This window comes from Microcaecilia unicolor, chromosome 10, assembly GCF_901765095.1.
Source record: "Microcaecilia unicolor chromosome 10, aMicUni1.1, whole genome shotgun sequence".
NCBI classification, from domain to species: Eukaryota; Metazoa; Chordata; class Amphibia; order Gymnophiona; family Siphonopidae; genus Microcaecilia; species Microcaecilia unicolor.
Window position 1 is genome coordinate 68,398,816 of NC_044040.1, and position 17,475 is coordinate 68,416,290.

The 17,475-nt window shown below is 46.4% G+C and overlaps 1 protein-coding gene across 1 annotated transcript in view; it reads right to left on the minus strand.

Moving 5' to 3' along the window:
- The window catches only part of ADAMTS20 (ADAM metallopeptidase with thrombospondin type 1 motif 20), a 294,657-nt gene that overhangs the window by 44,413 nt on the left and 232,769 nt on the right, over positions 1-17,475 (minus strand). The window contains exons 31-32 of the mRNA XM_030215611.1: positions 5,385-5,555; positions 150-353 (exon numbers count right to left, since the gene is read on the minus strand). Coding sequence (XP_030071471.1) covers positions 150-353; positions 5,385-5,555 — 375 coding nt within the window. The remainder of the gene's footprint in view (positions 1-149; positions 354-5,384; positions 5,556-17,475) is intronic.

The following is a 17,475-nucleotide window of genomic DNA, read 5'->3' on the forward strand; positions in this document are numbered from 1 at the left end:
ACACAAACCTAATAACAAAATCAAGACAAATGCCAGTTTTTTTGAGACTCTTCCAGACTTTCCCAATGGTTCTCTTGCAATGTAAGAGACACTGATCTCAGCATACCTTAAATCTGAGAATACATTCCCTTCCATGTACATGTACTAACCTTGCTACTCCATTTTCCGACTTTCCAAGTGGCAGCTTCTATGCAGCCCCTTTCAGCACATTTCTGACTATATGAAGGAGCCATCACTGGGCATTTGCTATAGGATAGAGTTCGAAGACCACTGCTGTATTGTTTCTGAGTAGATTTTAATTCCTTGCAATATGTTACCTTGTGATAATATCGGGGTTCACAGTCACCCAAACACTGAAATAACAATTGAAACAAAAACAGAATTAATGAAGGGAAAGCAGAATTCACAAGCAAACCCTATCTGAAAGAGAGTTATTCTGATTTTTCATTGAAGATTAAGAGGCCCATTTTCTAAGATGTGCTAAACATTCAACGCAACTTTTAATGGGATTTAGGTGCCCAGGTTTATAGAATAGCGAGAAGCCATAAGTGTGCAACTGCTAACTGGTGCCAATTAAAAATTGATTGTTAGCATCCAATAATTGGCTCGTTAATCAATTAGGTTGCGTGTGTGTCTCGGGATCATACCCTAATTTGGGCATGGATAGTTGGGCACCCTTTATAGAATCCAGGGGAAAATGTTTGGAGGCTGCACCCTGCAGATAATGCCAAGATTATTATCTTGCATTAGGAGAGTAATTTTATAACAGGGCACCTAGGATAAGAGTGTAAGAAGATGCCTACTTAGGTGTTATTTTATAAAGAACAGTAGGTGCCTACTTTCCTTTATAAAATATTAGTGCAAATGGCAGGCCTGAACATTTAACACCAGCCCTAGAGCAGGTGTAAATGCTGATGCCAATATTTGTCCTGTATGTATGTAAATTATAGTATTTTATAATCTAAGTGTGTACTTGTACATTTTGCCTACACTCTATCCCAACACTGCTCCATGTATGCACACTGGCAAAATGCACACTTCATATCATGATGCATATTTTTTATCTAGACTGTATTTTGTAAAAGGTCACTTCCATGTACATGTTGCCACATCCACGCATAAAAGATTTAAATATCCTTAAGTAGGCACATAGGGCTAGATTCTATATATGGTGCCTGAAAAATCTGCGCAGTAAAAAAATACGCCTAGGTGTATTCTTTATAGTGCACCTACATTTTATAGAATAGGCTTAAATTTCTGTGTGGTATATAGAATAACACTGAGCACCTCTCTGCATAACCAAATTTGGTCGCATCCATTTAGGCTATGTTTTACTTGGCGGAAATCCTGACGCTTAAATTATGCGCAGAGCGGATATATTCTATAATAATGTGCAAAGATTGTAGAAACACTCATGCCCCGCCCAGTGCCATGCCCCTTTTTCTACTATGAAACGTAGAATTTATGCACACCATGTTACAAAATATTTAGTGAGTTGTGCATGTAATTCCTCATGAATGCCAAATTAATGTTGATAATTGCTTGTTAACATCCAATTAACAGCGCTGATTAGCTAGTCAACCAATTAAGGGGCCCTTTTACTAAGCTGCTCAAGCATCTACACGTGCCTAATGCGTGCCAAAATGGAGTTACCGCTTGGCTCTTGCGGTAATTTCATTTTTGGTGCGTGTCCGAAAAATAATTTTTATTTTCGGATGTGCATATTGGGCACGCTCCAAGTGGCATTTGACGCACGTAGGTCATTGCCGCTCGGTTACCGCATGAGTCTTTACCGCTAGGTCAATGGCTGGTGGTAAGGTCTCAGACCCAAAATGGACATGTGGCAATTTTCATTTTGCCGCACGTCCATTTTTGGCAAAAATTTTAAAAAAGGCATTTTTTACAGGTGCACTAAAAATTGATTCTGTGAGCACCCAAAATACGTGTCTACACTACAGCAGGCCATTTTAGCACACCTTTGTAAAAGGGCCCCTGAGTTACACACTTCATTATAGAATGTGCTTCGATTTCCACATGGAAATGATGGCACAATAAATGAAATTTGGGAGATAGTTTACCACATAAAGTATGTGCCTCCTAATAGTATTATCCTCTAACTGCTAACATAAAAGATAGTATGGTGTGGTTAGCTACACCTCTGTTCCTATGTGTCTTTGTAAAGTTGTGTCTCAGAACTATCTTCAGTAACACACAAATGCTCTTGCACAAATGTATAGCTTTCAATGCATTCATTCATTCATGTATTTATATACCACTTAGACTGGGACTGTCCCTATATGAATGAAAGAAATGTGCATGTAGTGGAAGCTTTGCATGCAAATCAATCTCATGAATATTCATTGCAGATATCCTGAAAACCTGACTAGCTGGGGTTCTTCCAGGACAGGTTTGGGAACCACTGCAAAGGTTATAGACATCAGTTAGGAGCGAGCATTTACACCAGCCTTTGACACAGAATAGTTGCTCGCGAATACAGTTAAGCGCTAAAATGTGGACTTATTTTAGTATGTCATATTTTGCTCATTCTGTTTGAGCAGAGAAAAGGAGTGTTAACTCCTCAAGGCTGGTAATAAAATACATTTAGTCCAATAAAGCAACACCTTATATATTTTACTAACCTTTAGTTCTGGGCAAAGTAGATTAGGCAGTATTTCAACACAGTGATGCCCCCACTTTCAGCTATACATAAATAATCCACATTCATATCTCTATCTTATAATGCTCTTAGGGAAAAGTAGATACGAAAAGAAAAAGGGAAGGGGGTTCTCTCTACTTACATTAGTGGTATTTTCTGAGAGTTGTGCTCCTGTTTGCTCACTATGTGCACACACTAAAAAGTCTTTTAATATTTTTAAGGGGTGTGTCTGGGGGAGGAGAGTGTACATTCCTTCCCTACTCAGTTAGTGCAGCTACATTACTGCGCAGTAACCGATTAGTGCAGGAATAGTGACTGATTCCTTACTGTCTACAAACAAGTGGCGATAAGTGCCCACGTGCTAATTTATTTTAATGGCTGCATGCTAATGGCAACTAGCACGTGGCCATTAATACAGAAAATAGAAAAAGGCCATTTTTACTGCTGTGGTAAAAATGGCCTTAGCAAAAGAGAAAAATCCATGCAAAGGTGTGCTAAGGGGCCCTTTTACTAAAGGGTTGGCACGCGGCAACGCCTTGCCTTGTGGCAACCCGTAACTAGTGCTGGCCCAACCTGGCCACAGGCGGTAGTTTCACCTCAAGCATGCACCATTTTCAGCAGTATGGAAAATTATTTTGTAATTTCTAGTGCTGCACTAATCTAGAAGTAATCGAGCACCACTGCGCACTGCCCAGTTACCGCTGGGTTACCATGGGAGCCCTTACCGCTAACCTCAATGGGTGGTGGTATGTACTCCCCCTGACCCCCCCCCCCCCCCCCCCCCACATGGCCATGCGGTAAGAATAATCTTACTGCATGGCCATGTCTTTTGTAGGGGCTTTTTACCTGCTGCGGTAACAAGGGCCCTGGGCATTAAAAAAATTGCCCCCGCCACTACTGCAAGGCCCTTTTGACTAAGCTACAATAAAAAGTGGCCTTGGGGTCTTTTTATCAAGCTGCAGTAAAAGAACCCCAAAGCCTTGATACACTGCTATTATAGACTTCTGCCAGAAGTGCGAGTCCTGTGAAAAGAACCAGGAGAGGACTTACATGCATAGAACCTCAAAATTTCAAGGTAAGTCAACCAATACTCCCAAGTTATTTTTCCTCTCATGGAATGGACCAGAAAATAAAATTAAATACATGAATTTTAAAATTGCTGCACAGGTGACAATATCGAGCTTACATAGAACTTTAATGTCACTCAGTCCTCCTCGTGCATATGAGATGCTTAAAGACACATGGAGGAAAGATTTGGGATATGAGTTGAAGGGAATACATTTTGCTAAATTGATCAAAGATATACCCAAACAAGTGGGTGGGGCGGAGTTGCAGGAGAGTCAATATAGGGTTATCCATCGGGGATACATCACACAATCACAAGCAGCAAGGGCAGGCTGGATATCTGATGCCCAATGCCCTAAATGTCACAGAGAAAGGAATACCTTTTTGCATGCATTTTGGAGATGTGACAGAATAAAATTATTTTGGAAAGTGGTACAGAAATACCTTCAACAATGGAGTGGAGGAGTGGCCTAGTGGTTAGGGTGGTGGACTTTGGTCCTGAGGAACTGAGTTCAATTCCCACTTCAGGCACAAGCAGCTCCTTGTGACTCTGAGCAAGTCACTTAGCCCTCCATTGCCCCATGTACTTATGTACATGTAAGCCACATTGAGCCTGCCATGAGTGGGAAAGTGCAGGGTACAAATGTAACTAAAAATATCAGGGCAAGGGCTACTCCCCGCCCTGGAGAGGAGTACTTTTGAACAAAAGCAATGCATATGGGATCTCAGATAAAAATTTGGAGTTATTCTTATATAAGGCATATGCATTGGGGAAAAATGTATACTTAGACACTGGATGCAGGCAGAACCACCCTCCGTTTAGTTCTGGAGGAAAAGGCTCAATGAGCTAATGCTCTGGGAAGCCAGGGCGGCCTATGGCAACCCAAAGAGAAGAAAGAATATTATCAATATATGGAACCCATATTTGCAAAATATCTCTCATAAAGCAAGAAGTGCTGTACTTAACAACTTTGGCAAACCTTAACTTATGGGGAACCCAGCAGACATATATTCCTTGTTTTAGACGGGTAAAGTCTGGTGACAGATTTTGGAAGGAACAGACACCATGAAGTCTGGTGACAGATTTTGGAAGGAATAGACACCATGAAGTAAGAAGTTCACGGTACAGAGGTTATAGGGCGGGTGGGTAGAGGGGGAGTAAATGTGGTAAAAATTGATGATACAGTTAAGATGTATATAAATGCATATGATGTGTTACTATGATTACAGAGTGTTTGCCTTTATTAATTCTGTTCCAAATGTTTGATCATCAATAAAAATCGTTTAAATATAAAATTGCTGCACACACTTGCAAGGGAACACTTCAACATAGCTGACGTTTGAGTCTGACATGTTAACGTAAGCAGAAGGCATTTCTATTTGATCGATCCCTCACCAGCACTAGTGCTTGTTAGTTCCCAAGCATGTTAGATTCTTGTTTTGGTTACTGTACAGAGGCGATTTTTCATTTTTTTTGGCTTGTCCATTTCTTGTGTATGCTCACATTGCTTACATTGTACTGTAGTAATTGTTTCCTGTTAGCCACATTGAACCCAAACTTGTTTGGGATAATGTGGAATATAAATGTCTCAAATAAATAAATAAATAAATATCCTCTTATAACTGAGAAGCACATCATTGCTGAAAAAGATTACAAATATACCTTTGATGAATCTCCTGTAAATATAATATATCTGCAGGGAACATTCTTGCATTGTTTTGTAGGCGATGGCTTTCTGGCAGGATCACAGTACGATTCATTCACATGCATTTTGTTGCTATCCACACACTTGACCTTCCGACGGCTTTCCCCTTGCCCGCACGCCACTGAGCACTAAATGGAATGTATATATATAATTAAGATGAGACCAGGAAAATAGAGCTTCAGTGACATACAAATTTATAACGATATTGGCTAATATTCAAAGCGAGTTAGCCAGCTGGGAACGGCTAACCCTCTCGGACTCCAGTTAAGACAACCCACACCCCAGAAGTCATCCTTTCAAGCCCTCTGCTCCCTCAGAAGTCACATGATCCTTCCATCCCTCCAAAAAAGCACTTGATTCCTAGCAGTAGCATTGCAAGACTACCACTAAAGAGGCACCAGTCTGAACCTGGATCACAATGGATTTTCAAGGCAGGCCCAAGGGACCTATGGTGGCAGGTGGGCGGATCTTCAGGAAAGACAGAATTTCTTGGGGGCAGGGAGGGGGGAATCGGGGAAATCAAGGAGATTACTTCTGGGCATAGAAAGAACCCAAGGGAGGGGTCTGACTGATGGGGTAGGTTTCTGATTGGGGGAGAAAGTGAGGATCCAAGTGGCACTTATCTAGCACCAGCTCCTGTAAGAATGGCGCTCAGGAACATTGGCCCACATGTTAAAGGCCTGAAGTTCCAGGCCAGGAAACGCCAGCTTAAAGCTGCTGTTATTTTTCCATGAATTACGCAGCTTGCAAAGTTCAATATTCTAGTTACATATTAATGATGCACTCTGCATACATTTGCATGTTTTGCATCTTATTATGCACCCATATTGGCTTACACTAATGTGCATTATGATAAAATAAAGGACGAGTTTCCTCTTTAACACATTTTAGAGAGGCAAATATTGTGCATATTTCCCTTAACTCAGTCTAGTAACTGCCCTCCTTAAGTCTATGCCTAGAGCTACAAAAGTTCAAATCCAGTCTAAAGCATGGAATAAGCCACTATTGCTCACTGACTAGCCCTTAATCAATGACAATGATCAATAATTAATATTGAGGTTGGTGAAAAAATAGAGCGTTAAGGTTTGTGAAGTGATACTGGAATATACAAGAAGTGAACAACAAAGCTACACAGTCTTCTGACTATAAAAACAGATTTAAGAAGACAGCAAAATCCAGCCAATGGTTCTTTCTGCATAGTTTTTCCAGTTTGCTTTTGGGGTGATCTTGTCATGACAACCACTCCTGGGTGGCCACTGTCGTCTTCAACTTTTTCTATTTGCAGCATTATCTGTTTGAAAGTGGACAGGCACAACTCCAAATATTTAGAAATAGTCTTGTAACCCTACACAGACAGATGAAAGGTGAGATTCAACTGCTCTTTTACATGGATCCTCTGAAATTTCTTTTGATTGTAGAATCTGAAGTGAGCCATTCACACAAGGACGCCCTCAAATGTGCAGGTGCGACAAATATATAGAGTAAAAATTTAAATGAATGAATGGACCAAATTCCTCAAGGGCTATGTGAGTGACTGATCAACATTTTGTTGAACTTATTGGTGTTTAAAGAGTTGCCACCGGTTATTAAATTAAAAGCTTATATAATTATTTCAAACATGAATACCTACTGTTAAATCTTGGTTGAATAAGTAATTTAGGGGGTCTTTTACTAAAGGTTAGCTTGGGTTATCTGCAGCAGGTCCCATTTTATTCCTATGGGCCCTGCTGCAGATAACTTGAGCTAATCTTTAGTAAAAAAAAAACAACCCTTAAAGATATCCTTTTTGAGTTATTTTTCCCATGGGATGATCTTTCTCTCTTATTGGTGCTTAGAGTATAAATCATGCTACAGTAGGTACCAGCCTAAGGTTTTCACATACATTTTCTCACCACTTTAGAAAGGTGAAAAGTTCTGGTCCTTTTTATCTTATGAATCAAAAGGCTATACAAAAGAAATAATGTACAAATTGTTGAAAGTACCATCAGACTTTGATGTCTCAAACTAATTAGCAAGCTTTTGGGGGATTAATATAAGCAAGACATATTTCCAGTATCTGGCAAACTTTCTAACAATTCCCACATATTTTATATATGAGAAACCCATAAACATATGTTACAGAAAGTTCACAACTGCCACCTACCAAAATTATGTCTACAGTTTAAAGTTCATTACTTTTAGTTTTGCAGTTTTAAGTGATTTGTGATGATCCTCAATTTTACATGACAACATTTCTCATGCTGTATATCATTCTCATAGGAGGTACATTTTCTGCTTATTTGGTTTATGATCTATGGTCATTTTCCTGTTCTCTTTTTGCATGAGAAAGACTATTAGTAGGTAGCAAGCAGTCAACCAGGACCTGTGAAGTTACATATAACATGAAGTGCATGTCTCTAAGGGGCCCTTTTACTAAGCTGTGTAAGGGCCTATGTGCGTACAGCATGCGCCAAATTGGCACTACAGCCTGGCTAGCGCATGAGCCAGGTGGTAATTCTGAATTTGGCATGCGCCGAATCCCGTGATAGAAAATAATTTTCTATTCTCTACCATGAGCCGCTTAGCCAGCGGTAAACAGCAGTTGGTGTGCGCTGCATGATCACTGTGCAGGTAATGCGTGAGACCTTACTGCTAGGTCAATGGGTGGCAGTAAGTTCTCAGGCTGAAAATGGATGCGCACTGGTTTCAATTTTAGCGCACGTCCATTTTCCTGCCTCTTAAAAAATTGCCCTTTTTCCTAGACACGGTAAAAAATGGCCCAGCAAGTGCCCAAATGTTGTGCTCGCACTACCGCCGGCCACTTTTTACTGTGGCTTAGTAAAAGGACCCCCTATATGTTTATGTTCACTTACAACTCGAGAACAGCTGGTTCTACCTACTGTAAACTTATCAAAATTAATAATGCCAGCCAAAGAAAAATATAGGTGGGTCATTTTTGCCTTACCCATTTTACATTTCAATTGGCTGGGGTGATTTGGCTTTTCAAATACACTGGGATTACTGAAGGCAATTTTCAGCAGTTCAACAAACATGTGAAGGGCAGTTCTATACCGTGCACCTAAAGTTAGGCACTAATGATGCAAACATATTTGTATAATAGTGGCTCTCAGAGGCCCTTTTACAAAGCTAACTCCCCTGTTTACAAAGCCGCGCGGCATTGCTGACACAGCCCATTCAAGGTGAATGGCCTGTGTTGGCAGTAAGCTCCTTTGAGCAGGGACTGTCCTTCTTTGTTAAATTATACAGCGCTGCCTAACCCTAGTAGCGCTCTAGAAATGTTAAGTAGTAGTACTGCACAGCCAGCCGCAACCGCAGCTTTGTAAACAGGGGCTTTAGTGTGATAAACACTAATTTATTGTTACCGCAGCAAAAAAAATGGCATACCATGAGGCACGCTGAGGTATCCCACTGTAATTTTGGTCTCGTAACCCTACACAGACAGATGAAAGGTGAGGCTTGTCTGGGGGTGGAGAATGGATGTGGAACATAAAGATAAACGCACTGAGCACAAAAAAAGTCTAGCAAATGGCTATTTTCGAGACAAAAATAAAAAAAAAATTTCTTTTTGGAAAATCGCTATGGCTGCCCTATTTGTCTTGAAGGGCGGTACGAAAGTAGTAGGGGCCATTTTTCACGTGTGCTAGGGCCCTTTTTACCACAGCAGGTAAAAAGCCCCCAGACACACATAACCATGTGTAAGCTTACCGTGTGGCCATGCGGCAAAGAACCCTTTGTCACGTCCCTTACCTGCACCGCCCTGCCCGCTGGGATGCCCCGCTCCGCGAGCAGGAGAGAGCGGGGTATCGCGGGTTATGGACGGCGTGGAGTCGTGCCCGCCTCCTGGACTAGGCCGGTTCGCCGCTTTAGCGCGGTGGCGGCCGGAGAGCATCGGCGCAGCCAAGATGGCCGGCGTTCTCTAACGAGAAAGCTTCTTCCGGGTGCGGGACCTGGGAGCGGAGAGAACGCCCCTTCTGGGCCCGGATTGGCTGGTCGCGGCTGTACTCCGCCTTCTCTCTGGGACCAGCCTATCCGGAGCCCTGGGGCGGGCTGTTGGCTCCACCCTTCTGACAGCTGATGAGCTTCCTCCGGTTGGAGGGGGCTATTTAAGGGCAGACGCTGGTGGAGTTCTTTGCTTCGGCTTCTGCTTGCGGATCCCTGAGTTCTGTGTTTTGCTTTCGCCTGCCGCCTGCCTTTGAACCACAGTTTGGACCTGGACTGTGCTTTCGCCTGCCGCCTGCCTTTGAACCACAGTTTGGACCTGGACTTTGCTTTTGCCTGCCGCCTGCCTTTGAACCACAGTTTGGACCTGGACTTTGCTGTTGCCTGCCGCCTGCCTTTGAACCACAGTTTGGACCTGGACTTTGCTTTCGCCTGCCGCCTGCCTTTGAACCACGGTTTGGACCTGGACTTTGCTTTCGCCTGCCGCCTGCCTTTGAACCACAGTTTGGACCTGGACTTTGCTTTCGCCTGCCGCCTGCCTTTGAACCACAGTTTGGACCTGGACTTTGCTTTCGCCTGCCGCCTGCCTTTGAACCACAGTTTGGACCTGGACTTTGCTTTCGCCTGCCGCCTGCCTTTGAACCACAGTTTGGACCTGGACTTTGCTTTTGCCTGCCGCCTGCCTTTGAACCACAGTTTGGACCTGGACTTTGCTGTTGCCTGCCGCCTGCCTTTGAACCACAGTTTGGACCTGGACTTTGCTTTCGCCTGCCGCCTGCCTTTGAACCACAGTTTGGACCTGGACTTTGCTCTCGCTTACCGCCTGCCTTTGAACCACAGCTTGGGTCAGGACCGTGTCTTTACCTGCTGCCTGCTTTTGTGCCACAGGGTGGATCTGGACTTGCCTTTGTCTACCACCGGCCTGGAACCGCTGATCGGACCGGGACCTTGTCTTTTGGGCAATTGTCTGCTCCATCCTGCCCTTCGTGAGAGGTCTCTGCCCTGACTCCCCAGGTAAGATCAGGACTGTCTGGCTGCCAGACGTTGTTTGGCACAAGGGCTCACTTTTCGGGGCATAGGCCTGACAGAAAGCCGAAGCCATGAGCTCGCCAGATAAGCCTGATCTGACTGACCTGGCTCAAGCTCTTCAACAGCAACAGGCCCAGCTCAACAGATTATCTGGAGTACTGCAAGATGTGTGTTCTCAGATGTCCGTGCAGCGAGCACCGGCTTCCGGAGCTAGTAGGACATCTCCACCTCTGCCTGCCTTTCGTTTGCCTGAACCTCCTCGGTTTGACGGCACACCCTCCGCATGCCGCGGATTCTTGAATCAATGTCAGATGCTCTTTGACATGCAACCTGCTTCTTTTCCTATGGACAAACAGAAGATTACCTACATTATCTCATTACTCTCCGGTGCGGCTCTGGCATGGGCGTCACCTCTCTGGGAGCAACAGGATCCTCTCCTTTCGGAATTAGGAGAATTCCTGCGTCAGTTCCGCATGGTCTTCGATGTTCCAGGACGCCCTTCTTCTGCCGCAGGAGAGCTACTACGGATTCAGCAAGGAAGCAGTACGGTTGGTACCTATGCTATTCGATTCCGTACCCTGGCGGCGGAACTTAAATGGAATCAAGAGGCTCTTACGGCCATTTTCTGGCAAGGCTTGAGTGGACGCATTAAGGACGAATTAGCCGGCCGAGAAATCCCTGGTACTCTGGACGCTCTTATCGCCTTAAGCACTCGGATTGATGTCCGCTTCCAGGAACGAGCACGAGAACAAGTTGCCTCTCGTCCGTCTCGCAGGTTTTCCCCTCAAAGACCACGAACGGTCTCTCCTCAGGAGGGTGCGGTTCCTACTGCGGAGGGATCGGAAGTGCCTATGGTGATTGGCAGGCATCGACTAACAGCTGTGGAACGAACCCATCGGAGGGAGAATAAACTATGTATGTACTGTGGGAAACCTGGTCATTTTGTGAAAAGGTGTCCCAACAAGCCGGGAAATGCTTAGACCCTAGCCTGGTGAAGGGGGTGGTTGTGGGTCGTTCAGGAACCCTTCCGGATAACTTAATGACAGTACCTATTATCTTACTATGGCAAGAATACAGGATAAATACCCTAGCCTTGCTGGATTCAGGAGCAGGAGGCAACTTTATTGATGCTAGACTACTTCAGGGCCTAGGCAGGCCGGTTACTCCCTGTAAACCAGCTCTTCAAGTAACGTCTATTCATGGCTCTACTCTGCCACAGCTTATTACCCATCTCACTCTTCCGCTGCGAATGCAGGTGGGTCTTCTTCATCATGAGGAGATACAATTTCTTATTTTACCTCAAGCCATCCATCCTGTAATTCTAGGTATACCCTGGTTGCGGCTGCACGCGCCTTGCATAGACTGGCCTTCGGGAGAGATCAGCCGGTGGAGTGGTCGTTGTTTTGAAACTTGTCTAACACCAGTGCGCCCTCCCTCTATTAATGTGCCAGCGCTATCTGGAGTCCTCCACCCCTGTGAAGCTTCTCTTCCGAAGGAATACAAGGAGTTTTCTGATGTCTTTGATGCCCGGGAGGCGGATTCCCTCCCACCCCATCGCCCGTTTGATTGTCCCATTGATTTGTTACCCGGTACGATGCCCCCTCGAGGAAGATTATATGCCTTGTCCCGGGATGAATCTGCTGCCATGCGGGACTACATTCAGGACAATCTTCGTAAAGGATTCATCCGACCATCTTCTTCTCCTGCCGGGGCAGGGTTCTTTTTTGTTTCCAAAAAAGATGGGTCCTTGCGGCCCTGCATTGACTATCGCGGACTTAACAACATCACAGTCAAGAACCGGTATCCCCTCCCACTTATCCCGGAGCTTTTTGATCGACTCCAGGGGGCAGTTATTTTTACTAAGTTGGATCTGCGAGGGGCCTACAACTTGATTCGTATCCGTCAGGGAGACGAGTGGAAAACTGCATTTAATACTCACGACGGTCATTTTGAGTATCGGGTCATGCCTTTTGGACTTTGTAATGCTCCGGCTGTATTTCAAGACTTCATCAATTTCATTTTCCGGGATCTTCTTTGTTCTTCAGTCATTGTTTACTTGGACGATATTCTGATCTTCTCTGCTTCTCCCCTGGATCATCCCGGGCATGTCCGCACAGTGCTTCAACGACTCCGGGATCATCGACTGTTTGCCAAGTTGGAAAAGTGTGCGTTTCATCAATCCACTATTCCTTTTTTGGGACATATTATCTCTGCTGTTGGATTACAAATGGATCCTGCTAAACTGCAGGCTATCCGGGACTGGCCTCTCCCCCAGGGTCTCCGAGCCTTACAGCGTTTTCTTGGCTTTGCTAACTACTACAGACAATTCATTCCCCATTATTCGCTCCTCACGGCTCCTTTGACAGCCCTTACTCGGAAGGGGGCGGATGTTCGGCATTGGTCTCCTGCTGCCCTGGAGGCTTTTTCTGCCTTGAAGGCGGCTTTCTTGTCTGCATCTGTACTCCGTAGCCCTGATGTCACGAAGCCTTTCATCGTGGAGGTCGATGCCTCTGCTTTGGGGGTAGGGGCGGTGCTGTCCCAGACAACTTCTTCTGGTAAGAAACATCCTTGTTTTTTTTTTTCTAAGAAGTTTTCGCCTGCTGAACGCAATTATACTATCGGGGACAGGGAGCTGCTGGCCCTGAAACTCGCCTTTCAGGAGTGGCGATACCTACTGGAGGGGGCTGCTCACCCTATTACAGTCATCACTGATCACAAAAATCTGCTTTATTTGCAAGATGCCAAACGCTTGAATCCCCGGCAGGCTCGCTGGTCACTATTTTTTGCGCGTTTTACCTTTCACTTGGTGTTTCGGCCCGCAGAGAAGAATATACAGGCAGATGCCCTCTCCCGAGCTTTTGACGTACCTGAGGAGCCTGAGGAGCTCTATCCTATGCTCAATCCTGCTTGCCTTTCTCCTACGGTGGGGGCATCCGCCTGTCTCAAGACTCCTGTTCCGGCCCGATCTCGTCGCAAGGTCCTTCAGTGGGGTCATTCTGCTGCGTTTTCGGGTCATTTTGGATTCCGTAAGACCTACCATCTTATTTCCCGTTATTTTTGGTGGCCCCACATGGCCCAAGAGATTCGGCAGTTTGTCTCTACCTGTCCTACCTGTGCCCGTACCAAGTCCTTGCCAGGCAAGCCGTGGGGGCTTCTTCAACCATTGCCAGTACCCCACCTACCCTGGCAGGAGGTCTCCATGGACTTTATAACTGATCTTCCTTGTTCCAGGGGCAACACGATCATCTGGGTGGTGGTGGATCGTTTTTCTCGCATGGCCCACTTCGTACCCATGCGGTCCCTGCCATCTGCAAAGGCTCTTGCATCGCATTTTATCCAGCACATTTTTCGGTTGCATGGACTGCCGCATCGTATCATCAGCGATAGAGGATCACAATTCACCTCTAAATTTTGGAGATCGCTATGCTCAGCCTTTGGGGTTACCACACATTTCTCTTCAGCTTACCATCCTCAGACCAACGGCATGGCAGAGCGTACTAACCAGACCCTTAAAGCCTTTCTTCGGGCCTTCACTAATGCTCGGCAAGATGATTGGACGGATCTTCTGGCCTGGGCTGAATTCGCCTACAACAATAGTTTCCATTCGGCCTCACGGACATCTCCCTTCTTCACTGTTTTTGGACGTCATCCTCGTCTTCCGCCTCCGATTCCTTTGACTGCGGCTCCTCCACTGATCCAGTCTACTCTCACCACCATTCATGCAACCTGGAGGACAGTTCGTCAGCAGTTGGGGAGGGCGGCTGCTCGGTACAAGCGATTTGCTGATCGACATCGCTGTGCCGCTCCCGTATTTCAGCCAGGACAGCGAGTATGGCTCAGCACCAAGTACCTCAAACTGCGTCTTCCCTCTCTTAAGTTTGCTCCTCGCTTCATCGGGCCATTTTCTGTGAGATCTAGAGTGGGGACGATGGTCTATCGCCTTCAACTACCAGGTAATCTTCGCATTCACAATGCTTTTCATGTGTCTCTGCTTAAACCTTTTAGGACTTCCCGCTGGCATCCTGCTCCCAAGAAGATTCGGGTTCCAGACTCTGACCCTGATCCGGAGTTCGAGGTAAAAGAGATTCTTGACTCTAAACTCCAGCGAGGTCGATTGTTTTACTTGATCTCGTGGAAGAACTTTGGTCCTGAGGATAACTCGTGGGAACCAGTGGCTAATATCCTTGCTCCTGATTTGTTGCACGAGTTCCACTCTCGCTACCCTACTAAACCTGGACCTAGACGGAGAGGGGGGGCTTACGGGGGGGGTACTGTCACGTCCCTTACCTGCACCACCCTGCCCGCTGGGATGCCCCGCTCCGCGAGCAGGAGAGAGCGGGGTATCGCGGGTTATGGACGGCGTGGAGTCGTGCCCGCCTCCTGGACTAGGCCGGTTCGCCGCTTTAGCGCGGTGGCGGCCGGAGAGCATCGGCGCAGCCAAGATGGCCGGCGTTCTCTAACGAGAAAGCTTCTTCCGGGTGCGGGACCTGGGAGCGGAGAGAACGCCCCTTCTGGGCCCGGATTGGCTGGTCGCGGCTGTACTCCGCCTTCTCTCTGGGACCAGCCTATCCGGAGCCCTGGGGCGGGCTGTTGGCTCCACCCTTCTGACAGCTGATGAGCTTCCTCCGGTTGGAGGGGGCTATTTAAGGGCAGACGCTGGTGGAGTTCTTTGCTTCGGCTTCTGCTTGCGGATCCCTGAGTTCTGTGTTTTGCTTTCGCCTGCCGCCTGCCTTTGAACCACAGTTTGGACCTGGACTGTGCTTTCGCCTGCCGCCTGCCTTTGAACCACAGTTTGGACCTGGACTTTGCTTTTGCCTGCCGCCTGCCTTTGAACCACAGTTTGGACCTGGACTTTGCTGTTGCCTGCCGCCTGCCTTTGAACCACAGTTTGGACCTGGACTTTGCTTTCGCCTGCCGCCTGCCTTTGAACCACGGTTTGGACCTGGACTTTGCTTTCGCCTGCCGCCTGCCTTTGAACCACAGTTTGGACCTGGACTTTGCTTTCGCCTGCCGCCTGCCTTTGAACCACAGTTTGGACCTGGACTTTGCTTTCGCCTGCCGCCTGCCTTTGAACCACGGTTTGGACCTGGACTTTGCTTTCGCCTGCCGCCTGCCTTTGAACCACAGTTTGGACCTGGACTTTGCTTTCGCCTGCCGCCTGCCTTTGAACCACAGTTTGGACCTGGACTTTGCTTTTGCCTGCCGCCTGCCTTTGAACCACAGTTTGGACCTGGACTTTGCTGTTGCCTGCCGCCTGCCTTTGAACCACAGTTTGGACCTGGACTTTGCTTTCGCCTGCCGCCTGCCTTTGAACCACAGTTTGGACCTGGACTTTGCTCTCGCTTACCGCCTGCCTTTGAACCACAGCTTGGGTCAGGACCGTGTCTTTACCTGCTGCCTGCTTTTGTGCCACAGGGTGGATCTGGACTTGCCTTTGTCTACCACCGGCCTGGAACCGCTGATCGGACCGGGACCTTGTCTTTTGGGCAATTGTCTGCTCCATCCTGCCCTTCGTGGGAGGTCTCTGCCCTGACTCCCCAGGTAAGATCAGGACTGTCTGGCTGCCAGACGTTGTTTGGCACAAGGGCTCACTTTTCGGGGCATAGGCCTGACACCCTTACCGCCACCCATTGAGGTGAGATAAGAGCTCCCACGCTAACCCAGCGGTAACTGGGCAGCACGTGTTGCCCGATTATCACCGGGTTATCACTGTGCAAGCCATTTCCAGGGGTTTCTTTTTTCCCTGGAAATGGCGCGCTCGAGGCGGGACTACCGCCGGCGGCCGCATTTGGGCTGGGACAACTATGTTGTGCAGTGCACAGCCCCCATGATTCCCCTCACGAAGTACACGTAAGCCCAAGCAACCCTCCAGACCCCCCCCCCCCCCCCAGACCTATCAATCATATATCGTTGGTGGTCTAGAGAGAGTAGGTGTGATCCCCAGTTGCTCCTGCCCATGCTGGCTCCATGGAAAAAATGGCTGATGGGACCTCCCGTGGCAGTCTTGCAAGACTGCCGCAGGAGATCCCAGCAGCCATTTTGGGATTGGAGCCAGCATGGGTAGAAGCCAGGCTGCTGAGTCAGTACACCAAACCTTTGACTCTGACTCCTCTATTTTACTACTGTCCAACTCCAACTCTGACTCCAACTCCTAATATTAATAGGCTCTAAATGTTTTGTTCTGGATCTAAAGTACTGGTAAATATAACTTATTTACCAGTACTTTAGATACAGGACAAAGATATATATCTATAGCTATATCTTATATATAAATATCTTTGCTCTGGATCTAAAGTACTACTAAATATTACTTTAGATCCAGGACAAAGATGTGTATATATAAGTATAAAATTATAAATTTACCATATATATAATGTTTCTTTATTTTGAAGCTGGCATAGACTCCAACTTTACCCAAAACTGTTTCCAACTCCAACTCTAGAGCCCTGATAGGAGCAATAGTCGAATTTGGTGAGGACAAGCTGACAATAGCATCACATTGTCTTTTTATGTCGGATATCGTTGATGGTCCTACACCATATTCTTCTGCCAATTTGTTTCCCAACACTCCATTTTTTAACTTCTCCACAATATCCGTTTTGTCTTTTAATGGCAGAACAACCCTTTTTTCGGTTTGATGGCATTTTAATTTTCTTGTTGTTAGAAAGAAACACAGCACTGTACTGTAGAAGCCTTTCCACGTGGGAGTTGGGAGGAAAAGGAAAGGGCAGACTTTTCCTCTGCTGCGTCCCCACTGTCTCTGACATCATTTCCCAAGGGAAGCCTGCAGGGGATGAATCGCTGAGAGCCTCTGAGGTACACCAGGGAAGAGTCAGAGAGTAGGCAGATGCTGGGCCACCAGCAGAGAAGAGGGAGACAGGGGAGTGAGGCTACAGAACAGGTACTGTACAGTACAGTACTGTATTGAAATAGCAGTGTTCATCATATCTTCTTTATAACACTGTTAAAAACCTGTTTCTAGTTTCCAGAATACAGTACAGTGTACAGTTTTTGTTGTAAATGTAAACACAATAAACCACAGCACCAGTCCGGATAATTGGATATCTGGATAATCGGAGT